Here is a 17,483-nt window from a genome sequence, read left to right as displayed (position 1 = left end):
GGATTTCAAGGCACACCAGCCATTCTCTCAATGAACAACATTGACACAGCTTTGGAATTGACTGCACAGGCACTTTCTCAGGATCCATGTAGTTAACTGTTGTGGACTACTACTCCAACTTGCCATATATTGGCTGCCTATAGCAAACAATAGCAGCCACAGCAGGAGCCCTGCACATTTGTAGCGGACAACGGTACCCAACTCACAACAACCAAAGCCAAAAGATTTTGAACCAGCAATGGAACATATCATTTTACCACACTTCCTTTCTACTCAGCCTCAAACGGGCTAAGAGAACAGTCTGTTTCCACTCTCAAAGTGTGAATATTAAAAGCCTTAGGGTCTGCTAAATCATGTTCAGCACCAAAGACCTTCCCAGCTTCTTACAGGTACACCCCCCATCAGTGGTTGAAGCCAGGTGGCACTCCTTCATGTGTGCCCTCACAGGGCACCTCTGGATCTCAAGCTTCCGTCCCTGGTACATGAAGCAGACACAGCCACAACTGCACCAGAACGTGAGCCTACACTCATTTGGACCACATCCGAGATGGATCCAGAGGTCTGTGTCAGCACAGTCCTGGTGCCACATGGTGGTGTTTATAAAATGTGGGATACCACTCCGACACAACAATCAACTCCAGTAGCAGCAACTTGGTTAATGACCTTCCCTGTTGGCCTGTCCACCACCACAACTACATCGTATATATCTCAACTTATAGAGTCACAGAGCTGAGGGGCATGTCCATGGACAATGACCTGGCTTCACAGATAAATCACCAGGATCACCATGTCCCCCAGGGTCACTTCCACTAAACAGAAGTCTCTACACAAGACACTCTGAATCTAGAATCATCATTGCCAACAAACTGGATGGTTCCCTGGAGCCTTCCATCATAACAACCCTCAGCCACCAGCCATGCCACCCTCCCCTGCAACAGCCCTACATCTCGGTTCAAGGGGGGGCAGAGATTTGGTAATCCCAATCAAATGGACAGCACAATTTATCTATAAGTTTAACATCATCCACAATGCTGATGTCACCTGCTGCGGGAACATCACCGATATTGCAGGTCAGTCATGTGAATGTCCATAACAAGGAAATATAAGGTCAACATTGTTTGTCCCTTTTTGGAGTTAAGGCAGAGCATATAGCCTTCATCAATGGGCTATCTGACAAATTTCCAATACCACATTCACTCATCATTCTAATGGCAGATTCACTTTTCACCTTCCAGCAGTACCAGACCCTGACAAGCAAGTGTAATAACTCTTCTCTGCAGCAAAAACTTTCCTGTCAGAAGTTCTTTCTGTAGACAAGAGTTATCACACCTTGCTCACAGAAGCTATATAAATACATAAACATGACAATAGCTTCAACAAGAAAGACTCCAGGTGAATGCATAATGGATTCCCACACTGCAGTGAACAACCGTTGCAGTCAGCAATGGGAGAAATGCACCAGAAATGACCACAGAAAAGCCCTTGGACATTGGTGTGGTAATCTGTGACAGTGAGCTTGACTCCAGTCCACCATCATCAATGGAGGGAGAGACTTTTACAATGCCAGGCACTTGTACTGGCAACATATCAGAGAAATTATCAGACAGATATCAGCAAAGTATTTGAGACCGAAACCTACAGGCAGTTTGTCAAATATAAGGTTGCCCAGTGGCAGACACATTGTCATTTGCTATTACCTGACTTCATCTCTACAAGTGAACTAGGTCTGCAGCAGCTGTTCGCGTGTACCTACTTGACTCATGCTGTACAGTGTTTCAACTGATGACAATGCGATTTCCACCACTGTCCGGTATTTGACCAAATACTTCTTGGTTTTGGTAAGAGATAACTGTCTGCTGTGCCACATATGGTCTCACCCTTACAGAGCCATGCTGCTGTCTGTGATATCACTGTTGCTCAGTCCTGCAACAAGGCAATGTTGTGTGATAAATCTGTCGAGCAAGTTTTAATCTCACAATGACTGGCACATCTGGAATTCCTCTAAAATGCAAGCTGTTGTTATTGATGGTGTTTTCTGACACTAAATTTAATCACCCAATTCATTATGCTATGTCAGAGATCATTTCCTTGTACAACCACATAAGTGTCTTGAAATTCGATTCCGTATCACTTTCATAAAGTGTCTTCTGCTGTGGCCATTTTCTGAAGTGCATGTCATAGAGTATACCCTATTTCCAAATGTAACCAGAGCCACAATGACAAGGTATGTTATACAAGGTGGAAAAAATAAAACTAATCCACAATAAGGTTTATGAGAGACTGACCCTTATTAATAAACATCACAGTTTATTTGCTACAGAGCCCTTTTCATGAGATTTTGCCCAAACTCTTACACAAACAGTTCTGCATGAATTTTGAACAAATAATACTTAATACTTTAAAATGAGCCTGTGCTGTTTCAATGTGTTTTGCATACAACTGGTCAATAAACATGTCATCTCCACTCACAAACTCAAATGTAAGAACACAGCAAAGTACTCTTGAAAGAGCACGTGGGAAATGCGCAAGAGAGCACGTGGGAAATACGCAAGCAGATACATGATTGGACTGACTGATGCACCAAAATTACTTTTCTGTGTGGGTAGTTCTGTCCATTAATGAGTGTCACTTCTGCATCAGTCTTATAAATATTTATTTTGCCCACCCAGAATATGTTGTGAGTTTTGAGTCATATCACCTTTCATAGAAAAGCTAGTTAATATTTCCCATCACTGAGCTAAAAAACGCAACATTCTTGGACTTGGAGGGAGATATATTCCGCTTGCACACCTTATGTGAATAGTCTAATAACCTGGTAGTAAATGTAGAATGCTTAAAGAACTTGTATGTGGCTTACATTTTGTGAATGAGTCTCAGCATCTGAGAATGCTTTTATTTAGTTCATTAAAGCCTCCAAAAATCTTATGCTTCTTTGCTGAATTTCACTGACCAAAAACTTGCAGATAAGTCAGTATGGATCTGTTTCTTGTACACAATATGGCTGAGAACTGTACTCATCTTTCAGTGGAGGATGACAACAAGGAGGTGAACTTTACATAGCTATGTTTGCTGTTCCAAAATCCCAATTGCTTTTTTAGATTCATGCAGCCATGTAACAAATGTGCTGGTGAATTACAATTATGCTTTGCTGGAGCTATGCTCAAGGCAATATCTTCAAAGTTCTCCATACAAGGGTAAGCTGTGTTTGTGGAACTAACTAGTTTCATCCATAACAAACCTTTCTTTAAACTAATGCACCTGTCATTGAATATGCTAGTGACATGAATGTGCTAGGTAAACGCGTGGAATAGGCCTTTCCCTTGGAACTTTCGCATGGTTACGACATGGAAAGCAGTTGGAAGTAGCTGTGGCATTTGGAAGAATTAGCTTAGTTCATTTGTTTGGTGAGCAGCAGATACTACTTAAGTACTGGTGTTACTCTCCATGTGTGGCCCACAAACAAGGTAACCACGCATACTTCCATAGTCTATCTTCAAATGGTTCAAATGGCTCTGAGAACTATGGGACTTAACATCTGAGGTCATCAGTCCCCTAGAACTTACAACTACTTAAACCTAACTAACCTAAGGACATCACACACATCCATGCCCGAGGCAGGATTTGAACTTGCGACTGTAGCGGTCGCACAGTTCCAGACTGAAGTGCCTAGAACCGCTTGGCCACCCTGGCCGGCGTCTACCTTCAAACCAACACTTTTAATAAGACATTTAAAAGCATCTCCATACAGCACCACTCTGGATATAACGGATAAATTACATCAGCTCTTGGGAGTTCACTACCTTCCACAAAGCCATGAAATGGGGAATTTGTTTATTACCTATCTCAAAGCAGTATTCTGCCATCTAACCAACCTACAGGAAAGTCAGTGACTCATCTGTATTGAAAAAGACATAAATTTTACATTTAAACAGATATTTAATGTAATCTACATACATTGCAACTATTCAGGATTATTAAAAACTTTGGCATACAACAGTCTTTGATGTAGTGTATAGGTAACAACTGAAAACTATCTGCTAATGCAATTAAAACCAAAATGTGATGAACAGAAATAATTGAACTATCAGTTGATTAAGGCTACCATTTTACATGGTACACTTCGAAGGTGAAGAGATTTACAACCGCAAAGTATTTCACTAGTTAAATTTATGTATGAAAAAAGGTTCCAGTGGTCAAATGAAAGTGTCAATCAATCAGTTCTGAAAGAATAGATGAAAAATACAAATCTATATACAATAGCATATAACTTATGTGCACACGGCTAACTAATTTTTGTGTTTGCCAGAGAACACGAACTAAAGCATAAGCAACTGACATTTTAGCAAAGAATTCAGAAAAGCCTTCTACATTATTCTACATCAAACATGCAACATGGATTGAAGAGAAAAACGTAATTCCTAATTTATCTTGTAAATAAAACTCTAGAAAATAGTTACCACAACGAAGCACAGTTCTTTTCACTGCCATAAAGTTGAACTTGATCAATCAAAATATATAAATTCTTATTACAATGGTGTATAGACAGGGAGAAACAAAACATTGAAAAATATTTCACAGTTCCATACATGAAACTGCTTTAAAATTATACATGAACTAATCAACTACCAAAGTTCTCAGAATATGACAGAAATATAAATCATAATAATGTGTACAAATGAAAACATTAATAATTATTATAGCTGCCAATAGCCACACAGTTGACAAATTCAGCAAGAAATAAAAGCAGACTTTTTCTCAAAAATTATCTCAGTAACGCATCCTATGTTGGACGGCTGCACTGATGTTTTCATGGTACTCCATCTTACAACTGCCATGACAGCACACATTCTCCACAGTCGAGTATCGACATCGTTTTGATCTACACAACGCTCCCGCTGGCATGTGAATCACTGCTGAATTGCAGCAAGCTTTACTGAAACAATATACAAAGTTGATCTAATATTACATCCGGTGTTGAGTCTCTAATAGCACGTTTATCTTATGAAAATAATGGCATGTACCAAATGTTTCATGGTCATCAGAAAAATGCACAAAAATCTTGCTCTCAGAGATCAGTGACTCAGCACAGTCACTGATGCATGGTCATCAACAGCCAGGAAATGATATGTGCTAAATTAAAATTGTCCACAACTTGAAATTTCAAAGATGAAAACAGGAATTATGACACTACTTCACAGATAAATCTTGCATAATGGATATCTTCCCTGACATGCTAGAAATTGACACTTAAAGGAGGCACAATATTGAGGCTTTGGACTGTAGATGTATAAAACAATGGAATGTAGCTGTCAGAAAAATAGATATATTGAATGCCTGTCACAACATGTGCCTCTGAATTAAGCAATTACTTACAAGTAACAATGTTTGTACACAAAACCAGCATTAATCATGTCTGTGGAGAATGCATGGAGATATACACTTCATCAAAAAAATGGGAAGGCAATGGTAGGTGGGAGAGAATGTAAGGGGACAGAACAGGAATGTGGCACTTATGAGATTGCTCTGGTGCAGCCATGACCACCCAAATGAATGATCACCACCATAAAACTGTGGCCAGGAGCAAAGTAGATAGCCCATGGCACAATAACATTGTGCGCACAAGACACACAACTGCAAATGGGGCTTTACTACTGACTCATATTACCTGGATTCTCCATCCTCTCATCTTCCAAAACAAGTTTCTATGAATGCATAGATGCAATTGTCCTCACAAATGGTTTGCTTAGGCCTAACTTAATTTGAAGAGGTGGTAACTGGTTTTCTTTTCTGGGTCCAGGAGGTAACTGTGCAAAACATCCCTCTCTCCAGCCTCCAAAGCTTTTCTTATGTGTTAAGATATTCTTGACCTATCTTGATCCTTTCAGTACCATCCCATTTGCCTAAGAAACAGGGGTATTTAGTAAAGCTACTTTGCTGGCCACTAAAAAAGGCTGAGCAAGAAAGGGGACAATGTAGTTTCATCACTAAACAAATGCAAAGTATAGGTTTGGTACCAACAGATGACTGGTTCTGTACCATGTACTTTCAAACACTTCCTGCAATTTGTATAATCATCTTATAACTTGAGTTTTTTAAATTATTATCTGTGTGTAGAATATTCCATCATCTTTTGGGCATGCATCTGCATGGTTGAGAAAAACCTAGATATTGTTAAAATAAATCAACCCAGTAAGTTAAGCTGGGTTGTTTCACATTTTTTCTATATTGACAAAAACTTTCTGGTACAAGTGTTGTGGGTAACTTATTTCATAACACACCAAGGTTTGTGATGCACAGTTCCTGCCACACAGTACATCATCCCAAGTTTCAGTGTATATCAATGTAAATAAACATACATTTTAAAGAATTTTTGGAAGTTACTACCGTCCTGTGATAATATAATTCATAGTAAATCAGCATTTGTGATTTAGCAATTTAATAACTCAACAGATTAAAGCACAATCAGTTGGCTTAATTTAAAATTATTTGTTCACTGTCTTATACTACATTGCACCACCCAAAATGCAATCCCACATTGTACGCTGTTCTCAAATACAGCATGAGTTGGTTGACATTCATATGCAGCTGGAAACTGCCCCGACCACAGTCAAATGGCTGGCAGCTGCTGAGAATCGGTGTGTTGGAAGAGCTTCTGAGAGTCATGTACCTGTGATACCTTACCAAAGGTACATCATGTGCTATCCTCTCCTGTGGATCCTGTCTCCTTTGCAGAACGTACAGGAACTGTCATTACTCGTCCAACTGACTACGAGTAGTGTGTCAATGGTAGATTTAGGCGTCCTGTACAGGGTGGATGGGGACCACGGAGGACTCGGGATGCTGTACCGATCCCCCTAACCAACAAATTTGAGGTGCCGTCTTTCACTGAAACTAAAGCTGAGCCTATGGGACTCAGTTCACCTGTTTTGGGGAAACTTGTTTTGTTCAGCATCAGGAGGCGGCACACACAAAAGGGCAGATATCTGTTAATCGTTGGCAGTTCAAATATACAGTGAATGACTATACCCCTAACTAACAGGAAATGACAGCAAGGGACAGGAAAGGACACCATGTGCACTCACTGTGTATGCCATGGGTCTCACTCAGCACGCTGAAGAGACTACTGCAGCAGCTACTGAGGCAACAGTGCAACTAACTGCAGATTGCGGCACATGTTGGAACAGATGGTGCCTGTCATCTGGGCTCCAAGGTCTTTCTTGGGTCATTCAAACAACTAACAGAAGGTTGAGAAGACTAGCCTTTGGCATGGAGTTTCAATGAAGTTCACAATTTGCAGCATTGTTCCCAGAACTGATTTTGGCTCTTTGTTGTTGATTCGAGTGCAAGGAGAGAACCAGGGACTTTGAAAGTTCTGTGAGAAGCTAGACTGCAACTTCCTAGATGTGCGCCATAGATTTGAGAACTGTATGGTCCGCCTAAATGGGTCAGGTGTGCACTGCACATCAGAGTCTGGGACTCAGGTAGCTGACTGTGTGTGGGGTGCACACAAGGGCTTTTTAGATTATGTGACTTTCCATCCTGGTCAGATAACAACAGCTGTAGGGACCCAGAAATATAAGTGCAAGAGTCTAAAGCATGCACCGCACAGGTGAGAGTTAAAATCCTAGTAGTTACGTACTGAAGCATTCACAACAAAATGCTTGGGTTTGACATGCTCTTGAGAAGCAGTGAAGCTCACATAATAATAGCTACAGAAAACTCACCGAAACCTGAAACTGATAGCAGTGAGATTTTTGGGGAAAGTTTACATGTATATCAAAAAGCTAAGTGAAAGGGAAATGGAGGTGGTGTATTTGTTGCAGTAGATAAGAAACTAAAATCCAACGGAAATTGAAGCTGCATGCAAGATTGTTTGGGCAATCTTCAGTAGCAGGGGTGAGCATAAAATGGTAACTGGATCCTTTTATTGTCCACCAGACTCACCTCCTGATGTAACCGAAAACTTTACAGAAAACCTCAGTTGGCTTGCATATAATTCCCCAATCATACTGTAACCATCGGTGGAGACTTTAATCATCCAACAATCAACTAGGAAAATTGCAATTTTGTTAGTGGTGGGTGTGGTAAAATATCTTGCGAAACATTACTAAATGCCTTCTCTGAAAACCACCTAGAACAAGTCGTTCAGAACCCCACTCATGATCTAAATACAAGGTGTCTCATGAATGAGGCCTTGGAGTGGTCTGCTTGTCATGAGTGTGTTTGTTGGCTGTTGCCGCTGTGTCTGCTGGTTGCCGCTATGCATAGTTCTCAGACACCACTACCTTGCGCGTGCCCCCTACACTGAGCGACTGAGTGTACTGGTGCTTCCTTTGGAGTTTTCTTTTTGACAAGTTTATGCGTTTCAAATATTGTTGCTGAACATCATTACTGCAACTGCACCGAGTACAGGACTTTCCCTGCCCGTATGTTGCTGGGCCTGGTCCTCTGACAGAAATACCATGCGGGTCTTCACTGTGTGACTGAGTGTTCGAGTGTTTTGCTTTGAATTTCCTGTCGAGTTTCCATTTGGTATGTTATACATGAAGGCTCTATGAACGTTTCTTGGATTGAACTATGTAAAACCAGAACCGTATGTGGAATGACGGCTTGAATTCATACGAAAATTTCCCAGTGTGAGTGCTCCCAATGATTCAATAATACGCAGAGCTGCGCACAAACTGAAATTGAAACCATACAAAATAACGGAAGTGCATCAACTGAGGAACTCAGATACTGTTGCTTGATATTGTTATTGCAACTGGCTGTTACAACCTGTGCACGATAGGGAAGTTGATCCTGAGATGCTATTTTCCTCATGAAGCATGGCTTCTATTCTCAGAATAATCGATGTTGGAGCTCTATGAATCCTCATGAATTACATCAGCAACCTCTGCATGATGCAAAAACAGGAGTATGGTGTGCAGTTAGTGCAAGATGAATTACTGGACCAATCTTTTTTCACAAAACAATATGTTCTGACAGGTATGTAAACAATATACTGCATCCTTTTTTTCGAGAACACCTAATGAAGGGATATATGGTTACCTCATGCAGGACAATGCAACACCACAAGTCACCAATGTCTCAAAGACAGCAGTACGAAGTGTTTTTGATAATAGGATAGTTGACTGGCCTCTTCGTTCTCCGGATCTAAATCTGTGTGATTTTTATCTTCGAGGAATGTTAAAAGACAAGATGTACACAACTAATCACCACACACTCAACAAGTTGGAAGACAGGGTTTGGCTAGTCATTTCCCAGATTTCGGTAGGTGAAATTCATAGTGTGTTTGCTAATGTGTTCAGGAGATATCAGGCTGCTCTTACCACAGAGGGACATCATTTTGAGCACCTGTCTTAAATAAAGGTAAGCTTAATGTTAATCAGATGGCGACATTGTTTTTGCTTAACTCAGGGGAAGCGTGAGCACAGCTGGCAGATTAGTGTCCAAGAGCTGGGCACAGCAGTGGCCGGCAGATGAGATGGTGGCAGTCGGTGGCCATGCCGTGCGACCCGCGGACCCCTACTGGGCATCTTTCACGAGACGCCCTGTATATTAGATCTAATGGCAACAAACACGCCTGACCTGTTTGAGGATGCCCACGTCAAAACAGGTATCAATGACCAAGGCGCAGTTGTAGTAACGAAGATTACCAAAGTACAAATGAAACTAAAACAAGTAGAAAACAAACAATGTTAAATCCAGGATGGAATGTAACAATATTAGAGGTTTGGTGGTTTCAGTTGTCTGAGACTGCTGACGTGTGTGCAAGTTGCATCTGCATGAGTGTGTGTGGGCCTGTGTGTATGTGTGTCTATTGTTGACAAATGCCTTAATGGCAGAAAGCTATAATTGTGTGAATCTTCTTGCTGTGCCTATCACGGCTCAGCAACTCCACTAAAACAAGTATAAAGGTATACACGTTCAGTGAAGTAGATAAAAAGACAGAAAAGTCATATCTGAATGAGGAATTTGAAACTTTCAGCGTAGGGCAGGAGCATGTGGAGGAACTACGGCTCAAGTTTAAAAGAATAATTGAACACACACTAGACAGATATGTACACAGCAGAAAACTTCATATTGGGAAGGGCCTCATGGTAGAGAGTCACTGCACAGAAACTACTACTTAAACAGAAGTTACTGCATAATAGGTATAAAACAAAGCATATGACTACAGACAGAAAGATGCTCAATGAAAGGCTTTTGACTGTCAAGAGAGCAATGCATGATGCCCTCAATGACTACTGTAGCAGAATATTCTCCAATGATATTTGACAAAACCCAAATTCTGGTAGTAACACCAAAGTTAGTGTCCAGTCACTTGCAACTGAGACAGGAAATGAAACTGAGGGTAGCAAAGCAAAAGCCGAATGCTTACATCTGTTTTGAAATGTTCCTTTACCAAGGGAAACCCAAAGAGAATTGTCCAATTTAACCCCCATATCACTGAAAAGATGAATGAAAGGAGAGTTGTTTGTTTCTTTGTTTTGTTTTAGGGCACAAAAACAACTAGGGTCATATGCGCCCATGTCAAAACTATAGAACACAAAGACAGAGAGAGGAGTCAAAAACAACTAACACATTAATCTCAATCGACGGAAGAGAAGACAGCTAAAAACAGCGACATGGAGAAAGGTCTATAAAATCATATAGAAATGGATGTGCTGAACTAAAAATTAAATGTCCTTTGCCATATTGCTATGACGGATAAAAAATATAACGCAGTCAACACCCTGCATGTCATTTGTTAAACCCACCGATAACTCAGACGACAAACACGAATGTGAATGTAAGTAGTTAAAAAAAAAAGGGCATTTCGTCAGGAAATGGCGGACTTTCAAGGGTTGGGTGCAATGGGCAAAAAGTGGCGGGGGTGCACCACTTAACAAATTGCGATGGCTAAAAAGACGGTGCCTGATAAGCAGCCTAACTAAAATGATCCCCTCACGGCAAGAGTGCCAAGAGGAGATTGTACAAGCCGCTGGGAGAGGCTTAATAACCTGGAGCTCGTTCCCATGAAGGGAGGACCATTGGTGATGCCAAAGTGACACCACCTGCTGACAGACAGCATCACAGAGATCATCGAAGGTAATATAAGAACTAGCAGGCTGAGGTACGAGGACTGCAGCGATGGCAGCAGCGTCAGTGGCCTCATTTCCTGCCAGACCGACATTACTAGGAACCTGCATAAACATCACAGTGGCTCAATAAAGACTGAGCAAGTGACAGCTTTCTTGGACCCTTTGCACTGCACGGCATGCAGATCTGCTGAGGAGATAATCACGGCAGTAGGACAGCGGTAGTTCAGCAGCTTCTGTATACAGACTCTCAACTGGGCTAGTGCAAAAGGCGCCAGTGGCCAAATGGATGTCACAATGGTGGACAGCACTGAGATGGCGTAAAAGGGACGGATGTACAGATGCATAAACAAAACAACCATAGTCTAATTTTGAAAGGACAAGGGACCAGTACAAATGGAGGAGGGGGGTTTGATCTGCTCCCCATGAAGTACCACTGAGGACATGTAGGACACTGAAGGACAGCATACAGCGGGCTGCCAAGTAAGGAATGTGGGAGGACCAAGAAAATTTCCTATCGAGCCTGGTCCCAGGAATTTTGTAGTTTCAACGAATGGAAGAGTAACAGGACCAAGATATGCTGAACTAAAAATTAAATGTCCTTCTCCATATTGCTATGATGGATAAAAAGTAAAATTCAGTCGACACCCTGCGTGTTGTTTTTGTTAAATCCGTGGAAAAGTGAAATCAGTTGGAAATCAGTGGAAAAGCGAAAACCACTGTCGATGCTTCATGAGTGAAGATTATCGAGACATAAATGATGCAAGTCTGTGGAGAACTGCAAGAGATAGCAAAATCGTCAATGCAAAAGGAACCGGAGATGGCCAGTGGGAGACAGGCCATTATAAGGTTAATGGCAATAGCAAAGAGGACGACACTCAGCACAGAACCCTGAGGCACACAGTTTTTCTGAATACAGGTGTTCAACAAGGCAAAGCCTCTCTGTACCTTGAGAAGTCGGTCTTCTAAACATTCCTGAACAAAATGGGGTATGCAGCCACTGAAGCCCACATGTAGAGAGTACAGAGGATACCAGTCCTTCAGCAGGTGTTGTACACTTTCCTAAATCGAAAAACATGGACAGTCTGCGATTTCAGAAGAAAACCGTTCGTGGCGTCGGTGGTCAAAGTGACGAGATGGTGAACTGCAGAGCTGCGCACTCGAAATCCACACCATGCAGTGGCTAGTAAATTACGAGACTAAAGCCACCATACTAGCTGGGAATGAATCATATGTTCCATCACCTTGTAAACACAGTTGATGAGAGAAATAGGGAGGTAGCTAGAACAAAGATGTTTGTCCTTAACAGGCTTAGGTATGGGTATGACAGTGGCTTCACACCAACGTCTGGGAAACGTGACCTCTAACCAGATGTGGTTGTATATGTATGAAGCAGAAAATGCTTGCCCACGAGAGAATGGTGCTGCAACATCTAAATGTGAACAATGTCTGGCCCTAAGGTAGAGGATCAAGATGAAGTGAGAGCATGATCTAGCTACCTCCAGGATCCTCAATGACATCGTCTGCTGCTGTCAGGCCAGAAATTGGGGAATGGATCTTGGTCCCAGAGAGCTGTCAGAGGTTGGCCCACACAAAGGGAGTGGAACTGTTAAAAGAACTAGTGAATGAAATCCAGCTAGCTTTTTTGCTATCCCAAATATCGCGACACACTGTTCATGTAGCTGTTTATAATGAATGTAGTTTGCCATCATAGGATAACAGTTAAAAACACAGGACAGCACGTCTCTGTGAGCGAATTACGTTTCGGCACGCCTCAGGCCACCAAGGGACCGAGACATGGTTGGTTGGTTGGTTTGGGGGATTAAAGGGACCAGACTGCTATGGTCATCAGACCCTTGTTCCAAAACACCCACACAGAATAAAAACGACAATGGAAAAGACGACACAGGACAAGAAAGACGTAGACAGAGACCAGACAAAAGGAATTAAAAGCACACAGAGTGTGACAGTGGTTGGCCGACCATAGAGACAAAAAAGGAAAAGCCAACCACCGAGAACCACACTAAAAACTCAGACTAAAATCGCAGGCCAAAGGCCAGAATCAATAGAATAAGGACAAACACTTAGATTGAGTGATAAAAGCCCGCGGCCCGAATGAAACGCAAAACTAAGCCTGCCATAGCAGTGTCATCTTTTAAAAGGGCAGGGAGCGTATCAGGCAGCGCAAACATCTGCCTGAGCACAGTTAAAATGGGACAGGCCAACAAAATGTGGACCACCGTCAAAGCCGACCCGCAGCCACATAGAGGCGGGTCCTCATGGCGCAGTAAATGGCTGTGGGTCAAGTGGGTGTGGCCAATGCGGAGCCAACAAAGGACTACTGAGACCCTTCGAGTGGCTCGCATGGATGACTGCCACATGTCCGTCGTCTTCTTCACAGGACGGAGTTTGTTTGGCGTGGTCAGGTTGCGCCATTCAGTGTTCCCAAAGTTCGAATACTTTGCGGCGTAAGATCGCTCGCAAATCAGTCTCCGGGAGGCCAATGTCTAGAGCTGGTTTACTGGTTGCCTGTTTGGCCAGGCAGTCTACATGTTCATTGCCGGGTATCCCAATATGGCCTGGTGTCCACACAAAGACCACAGAGCGGCCGCAACGGGCAAGAGTATGGAGGGACTCCTGGACAGCCATTACCAGACGAGAGCGAGGGAAGCACTGATCGATAGCTCGTAAACTGCACAGGGAGTCGCTCACCTGAGCAGGAGCGGATATACTCTAGGGCACGAAAGGTGGCGACCAGCTCAGCAGAGAAAATGCAGCAGCCAGCCGGCAATGAATATTGTTCGTAATGGTCCCCTAGAGTCAGAGCATAACCGACACGACCAACAACCATCGAACCGTCAGTGTAAACAACGCCAGAGCCCTGATACATGGCAAGGATGGAAAGAAAGCGGCAGCGGAAGGCCTCCGGAGGGACGAGTCCTTCGGGCCCTGTGCCAATTCAAGCTGAAGAAAAGGGTGGGGCACCCACCACAGGGGTGTATGCAGAGGGGCCAGGAAAGGACGTGGAAGAGGAAAAACCCCAAGCCCAGAGAGAAGCTCTCTGATGCGGACCACGATCATACAACCCGACCAGGGCCAACGTTCTGGGAGACGGACGACTGACTGTGGGAACAGGAGACGATAATTAGGATGCCCGGGCAAGCTACAAACATGCGTAGCATAAGCAGCCAGTAAACACTGGCGCCGTGGAGGGACACCTGCCTCCACAAGTATGCTGTCCACGGGGCTGGTCCATAATCCCAGATGTGACTGGATTAATGCCTTGTAGAGCCATAAGAGGGTAGATCGGTTGGCGCCCCAGCTGGTGTGGTTCAAGCACCGCAGAGCATTAAGACGCCGCCAATACATCTGTTTAAGCTGCCAAATATGTGGGAGCCAAGTCAACCGGGCATCAAAAACCACACCCAAATCCGATGTGTCTCCACCACAGCAAGAAGTTCGCCGGCAAGATAAAGCCGCAGCTCAGGGTGAACTGTTCGTCGCCGGCAGAAATGCATAAAGCAGGCCTTTGCAGCCGAAAACTGAAAGCCATGCGCTACAGCCCAAGACTGCGCCTTGCAGATAGTGCCCTGCAGCTGACGTTCAGCAGCTGCAATGCCAATGGAGCTATAGTAGAGGCAGAAGTCATCAGCATACAACGAAGCTGAGACAGACGTTCCCACCGCCGCAGCGAGCCTGTTAATTGCAATTAAAAACAAGAAGACACTTAGGACAGATCCCTGTGGTACCCCGTTCGCCTGAACTCAGGAAGAACTATGGGAGGCCGCGACTTGCATGCGGGAGGTACAATGCGACAGAAAATTTCGTAGGAAAATCGGTAGCGGACCCTGAAGACCCCAACTGTGAAGCGTAGAGAGAATGTGGTGGTGCCATGTTGTATCATACGCCTTCCGCATGTCGAAAAGACAGCGAAAAAGACAGCGACGAGGTGCCGACGGCGGGCAAAGGCCGTACGGATGGCTGACTCCAGGCTCACCAGATTGTCGGCAGCAGAGCGGCCTTTACGGAACCCACCCTGAGTCGGAGCTAGAAGGCCCTGAGACTCGAGCACCCAACTCAACCGCCGGCTCACCATGCGTTCGAGCAACTTGCAAAGAACGCTGGTGAGGCTAATGGGGCGGTAGCTGTCCACCTCCAATGGGTTCTTACCAGGTTTCAAAACAGGGATAACAATGCTTTCCCGCCACTGCGACAGAAACTCACCCTCAACCCAGATACGGTTGTAAAGGTCGAGGAGGCGTTGCTGGCAGTACACTGAGAGGTGTTTCAGCATCTGACAGTGGATGCGATCTGGCCCGGGAGCTGTATCAGGGCAAGCTGCTAGAGCACTGTGGAATTCCCACTCAGTGAATGGGACACTGTAGGATTCAGGATGGCGGGTGTGAAATGAAAGGCTCTGTCGTTCCAACCGCTCTTTAATGGAGCGGAAGGCCAGTGGGTAATTCACAGATGCGGAACTGAGAGCAAAATGGTGTGCTAAGCGGTTTGCAATTATGTCAGAGTCAGTACAAATTTCCCCATTCAGTGACAGCGCAGGGACGCTGACAGGGGTCCGATAGCCATAGAGGCGTCTAATCTTGGCCCAGACCTGCAATGGAGAGACATGGAGGCCAATGGTGGAGACATACCGTTCCCAGCATTCCTGCTTGCGTTAGTGGATAAGGTGGCGGGCCCACGCACGCAGTCGTCTGAAGGCGATGAGGTGTTCTATGGAGGGATGTCGCTTGTGACGCTGGAGCGCCCGCCGGCGATCTTTAATCGCCTCAGCGATCGCAGGCGACCACCAAGGCACAGTCCTCCACTGAGGGGACCCAGAAGAACGGGGAATGACAGATTCTGCGGCAGTAACGATGTCGGTGGTGATGGAGTGAACCAACGCATCAACGGCTTCACTAGAAAGGGGTGCAATAGTGGCCATGAAGGAGAACAAGTCCCAGTCAGCCTTATTCATAGCCCATCCGCATGGGTGCCCAGAAGAGTGACACTGTGGCAGTGACAGAAAGATCGGAAAGTGGTCACAACCACACAGGTTGTCATGTACACTCCATTGGACAGAAGGTACGAGGCTAGGGCTGCAGATTGAAAGGTCGATGGCGGAGTACGTGCCATGCACCACACTGAAATTTGTGAAGGCACCATCATTTAAAATGGAAAGGTCGAGCTGTGTCAATACATTCTCAACGGTGGCGCCTTGACCTATTGCCACTGACCCACCTCACAAAGGGTTATGGGCATTGAAGTCGCCCAGTAACAGGAAAGGCGGCGGCAATTGGGCTATCAGCGCAGCCAGGACATGCTGCGGGACATCACCATCCGGTGGAAGATAAAGACTGCAGACAGTAACAGCCTGTGGCGTCCACACCCGAACAGCGACAGCCTCTAAAGGTGTTTGCAGAGGGACAGACTCGCTGTGAAGGGAGTGAAGGACATAGATGCAGACGCCACTAGATACCCTTTCATAAGTGGCCCGGTTCCTATAATAACCCCAATAGCCACCGAGGGCGGGAGTTCACATTGCCGGAAACCAAGTTTCTCAGATGAAAGGCTGAAGGCTGATAAGTTGTCAGAGCTCAGCTAGATGGTGGAAAAAACCGCTGCAGTTCCACTGGAGGATGGTATTGTCCATGGCTGAGAAAGGCGTGAAGGGACTGGGGAAGCAGTTTATGCCACTGGGTTACTTGCTGCCACTGATTCAGTACCCGCACAAGTGACATCCATGGCATCTGAGGGTCCGGTGAGATCCAGGTCTTCAGCAGACGTCGGAATCTCGACTTCATCCTCAGACGCTGAGCTTGCAGGAAGCGGTGGGATGGGCGCCACCGCAAAGTTGGGATTCTTGGGAACCTTCTTATTCTTCTGTTTCTCTCGCTGTGCCTTCAGTGGTTCTGGCTGCGAGGGCTTCCCTGGGTCAGGCTCAGGGACAGACGACGAGCGTGAGGCCCTACGACCAGCGACCGGTGGTTGTTTCAGTCACTTGCGGGTATCTGCTTTTCCGCTGGTCTGAACTTGCGAAGGGAGGGCCCCAAGGGACCCCTTCCTGGTGAGAGGAGCCGAAGAAGTCTGATGCTTCTCCGGCTGGGAAGGGGGAACAGATGTCCCTCTCTGTTGGGGGGGGGGGGGGGGGGGTTGTTGCTCCTGAAGTAGATGGAGCAGGAGCAACAGGGAGTGAAGTGCCCCCCACCATAAAGAGGGTAGGTGTGGTCCTTCGACTCTGAGAGCTGACTGGATGTGTTGCAGCTGACGGAACTGTAGCAGGAGTGACAGTGGCGGCATAAGAAGACGTCATGTGCACGGCATGAAGCCGGTCAAATTTCTGCTTAGCCTCTGTGTAGGTTAGTCGGACTAGGGTCTTGATTTCCATTATTTTCCTTTCCTTCTGCA

General features: G+C 44.9%; 1 protein-coding gene across 1 annotated transcript in view; it reads right to left on the bottom strand.

The window, feature by feature from the left end:
• Positions 1-3,963: 3,963 nt before the first annotated feature.
• LOC124545209 overlaps positions 3,964-17,483 on the bottom strand; it is a 38,360-nt gene continuing 24,840 nt past the window's right edge. Inside the window, exon 3 of the mRNA XM_047124076.1 lies at positions 3,964-4,933. Within this exon, the coding sequence (XP_046980032.1) occupies positions 4,768-4,933 (166 nt within the window). The 3' untranslated portion in view covers positions 3,964-4,767. The remainder of the gene's footprint in view (positions 4,934-17,483) is intronic.

The sequence above is a fragment of the Schistocerca americana genome, chromosome 8 (assembly GCF_021461395.2).
Source record: "Schistocerca americana isolate TAMUIC-IGC-003095 chromosome 8, iqSchAmer2.1, whole genome shotgun sequence".
Classification (NCBI taxonomy): Eukaryota; Metazoa; Arthropoda; class Insecta; order Orthoptera; family Acrididae; genus Schistocerca; species Schistocerca americana.
This window is presented reverse-complemented; position numbering and strand designations above follow the sequence as displayed.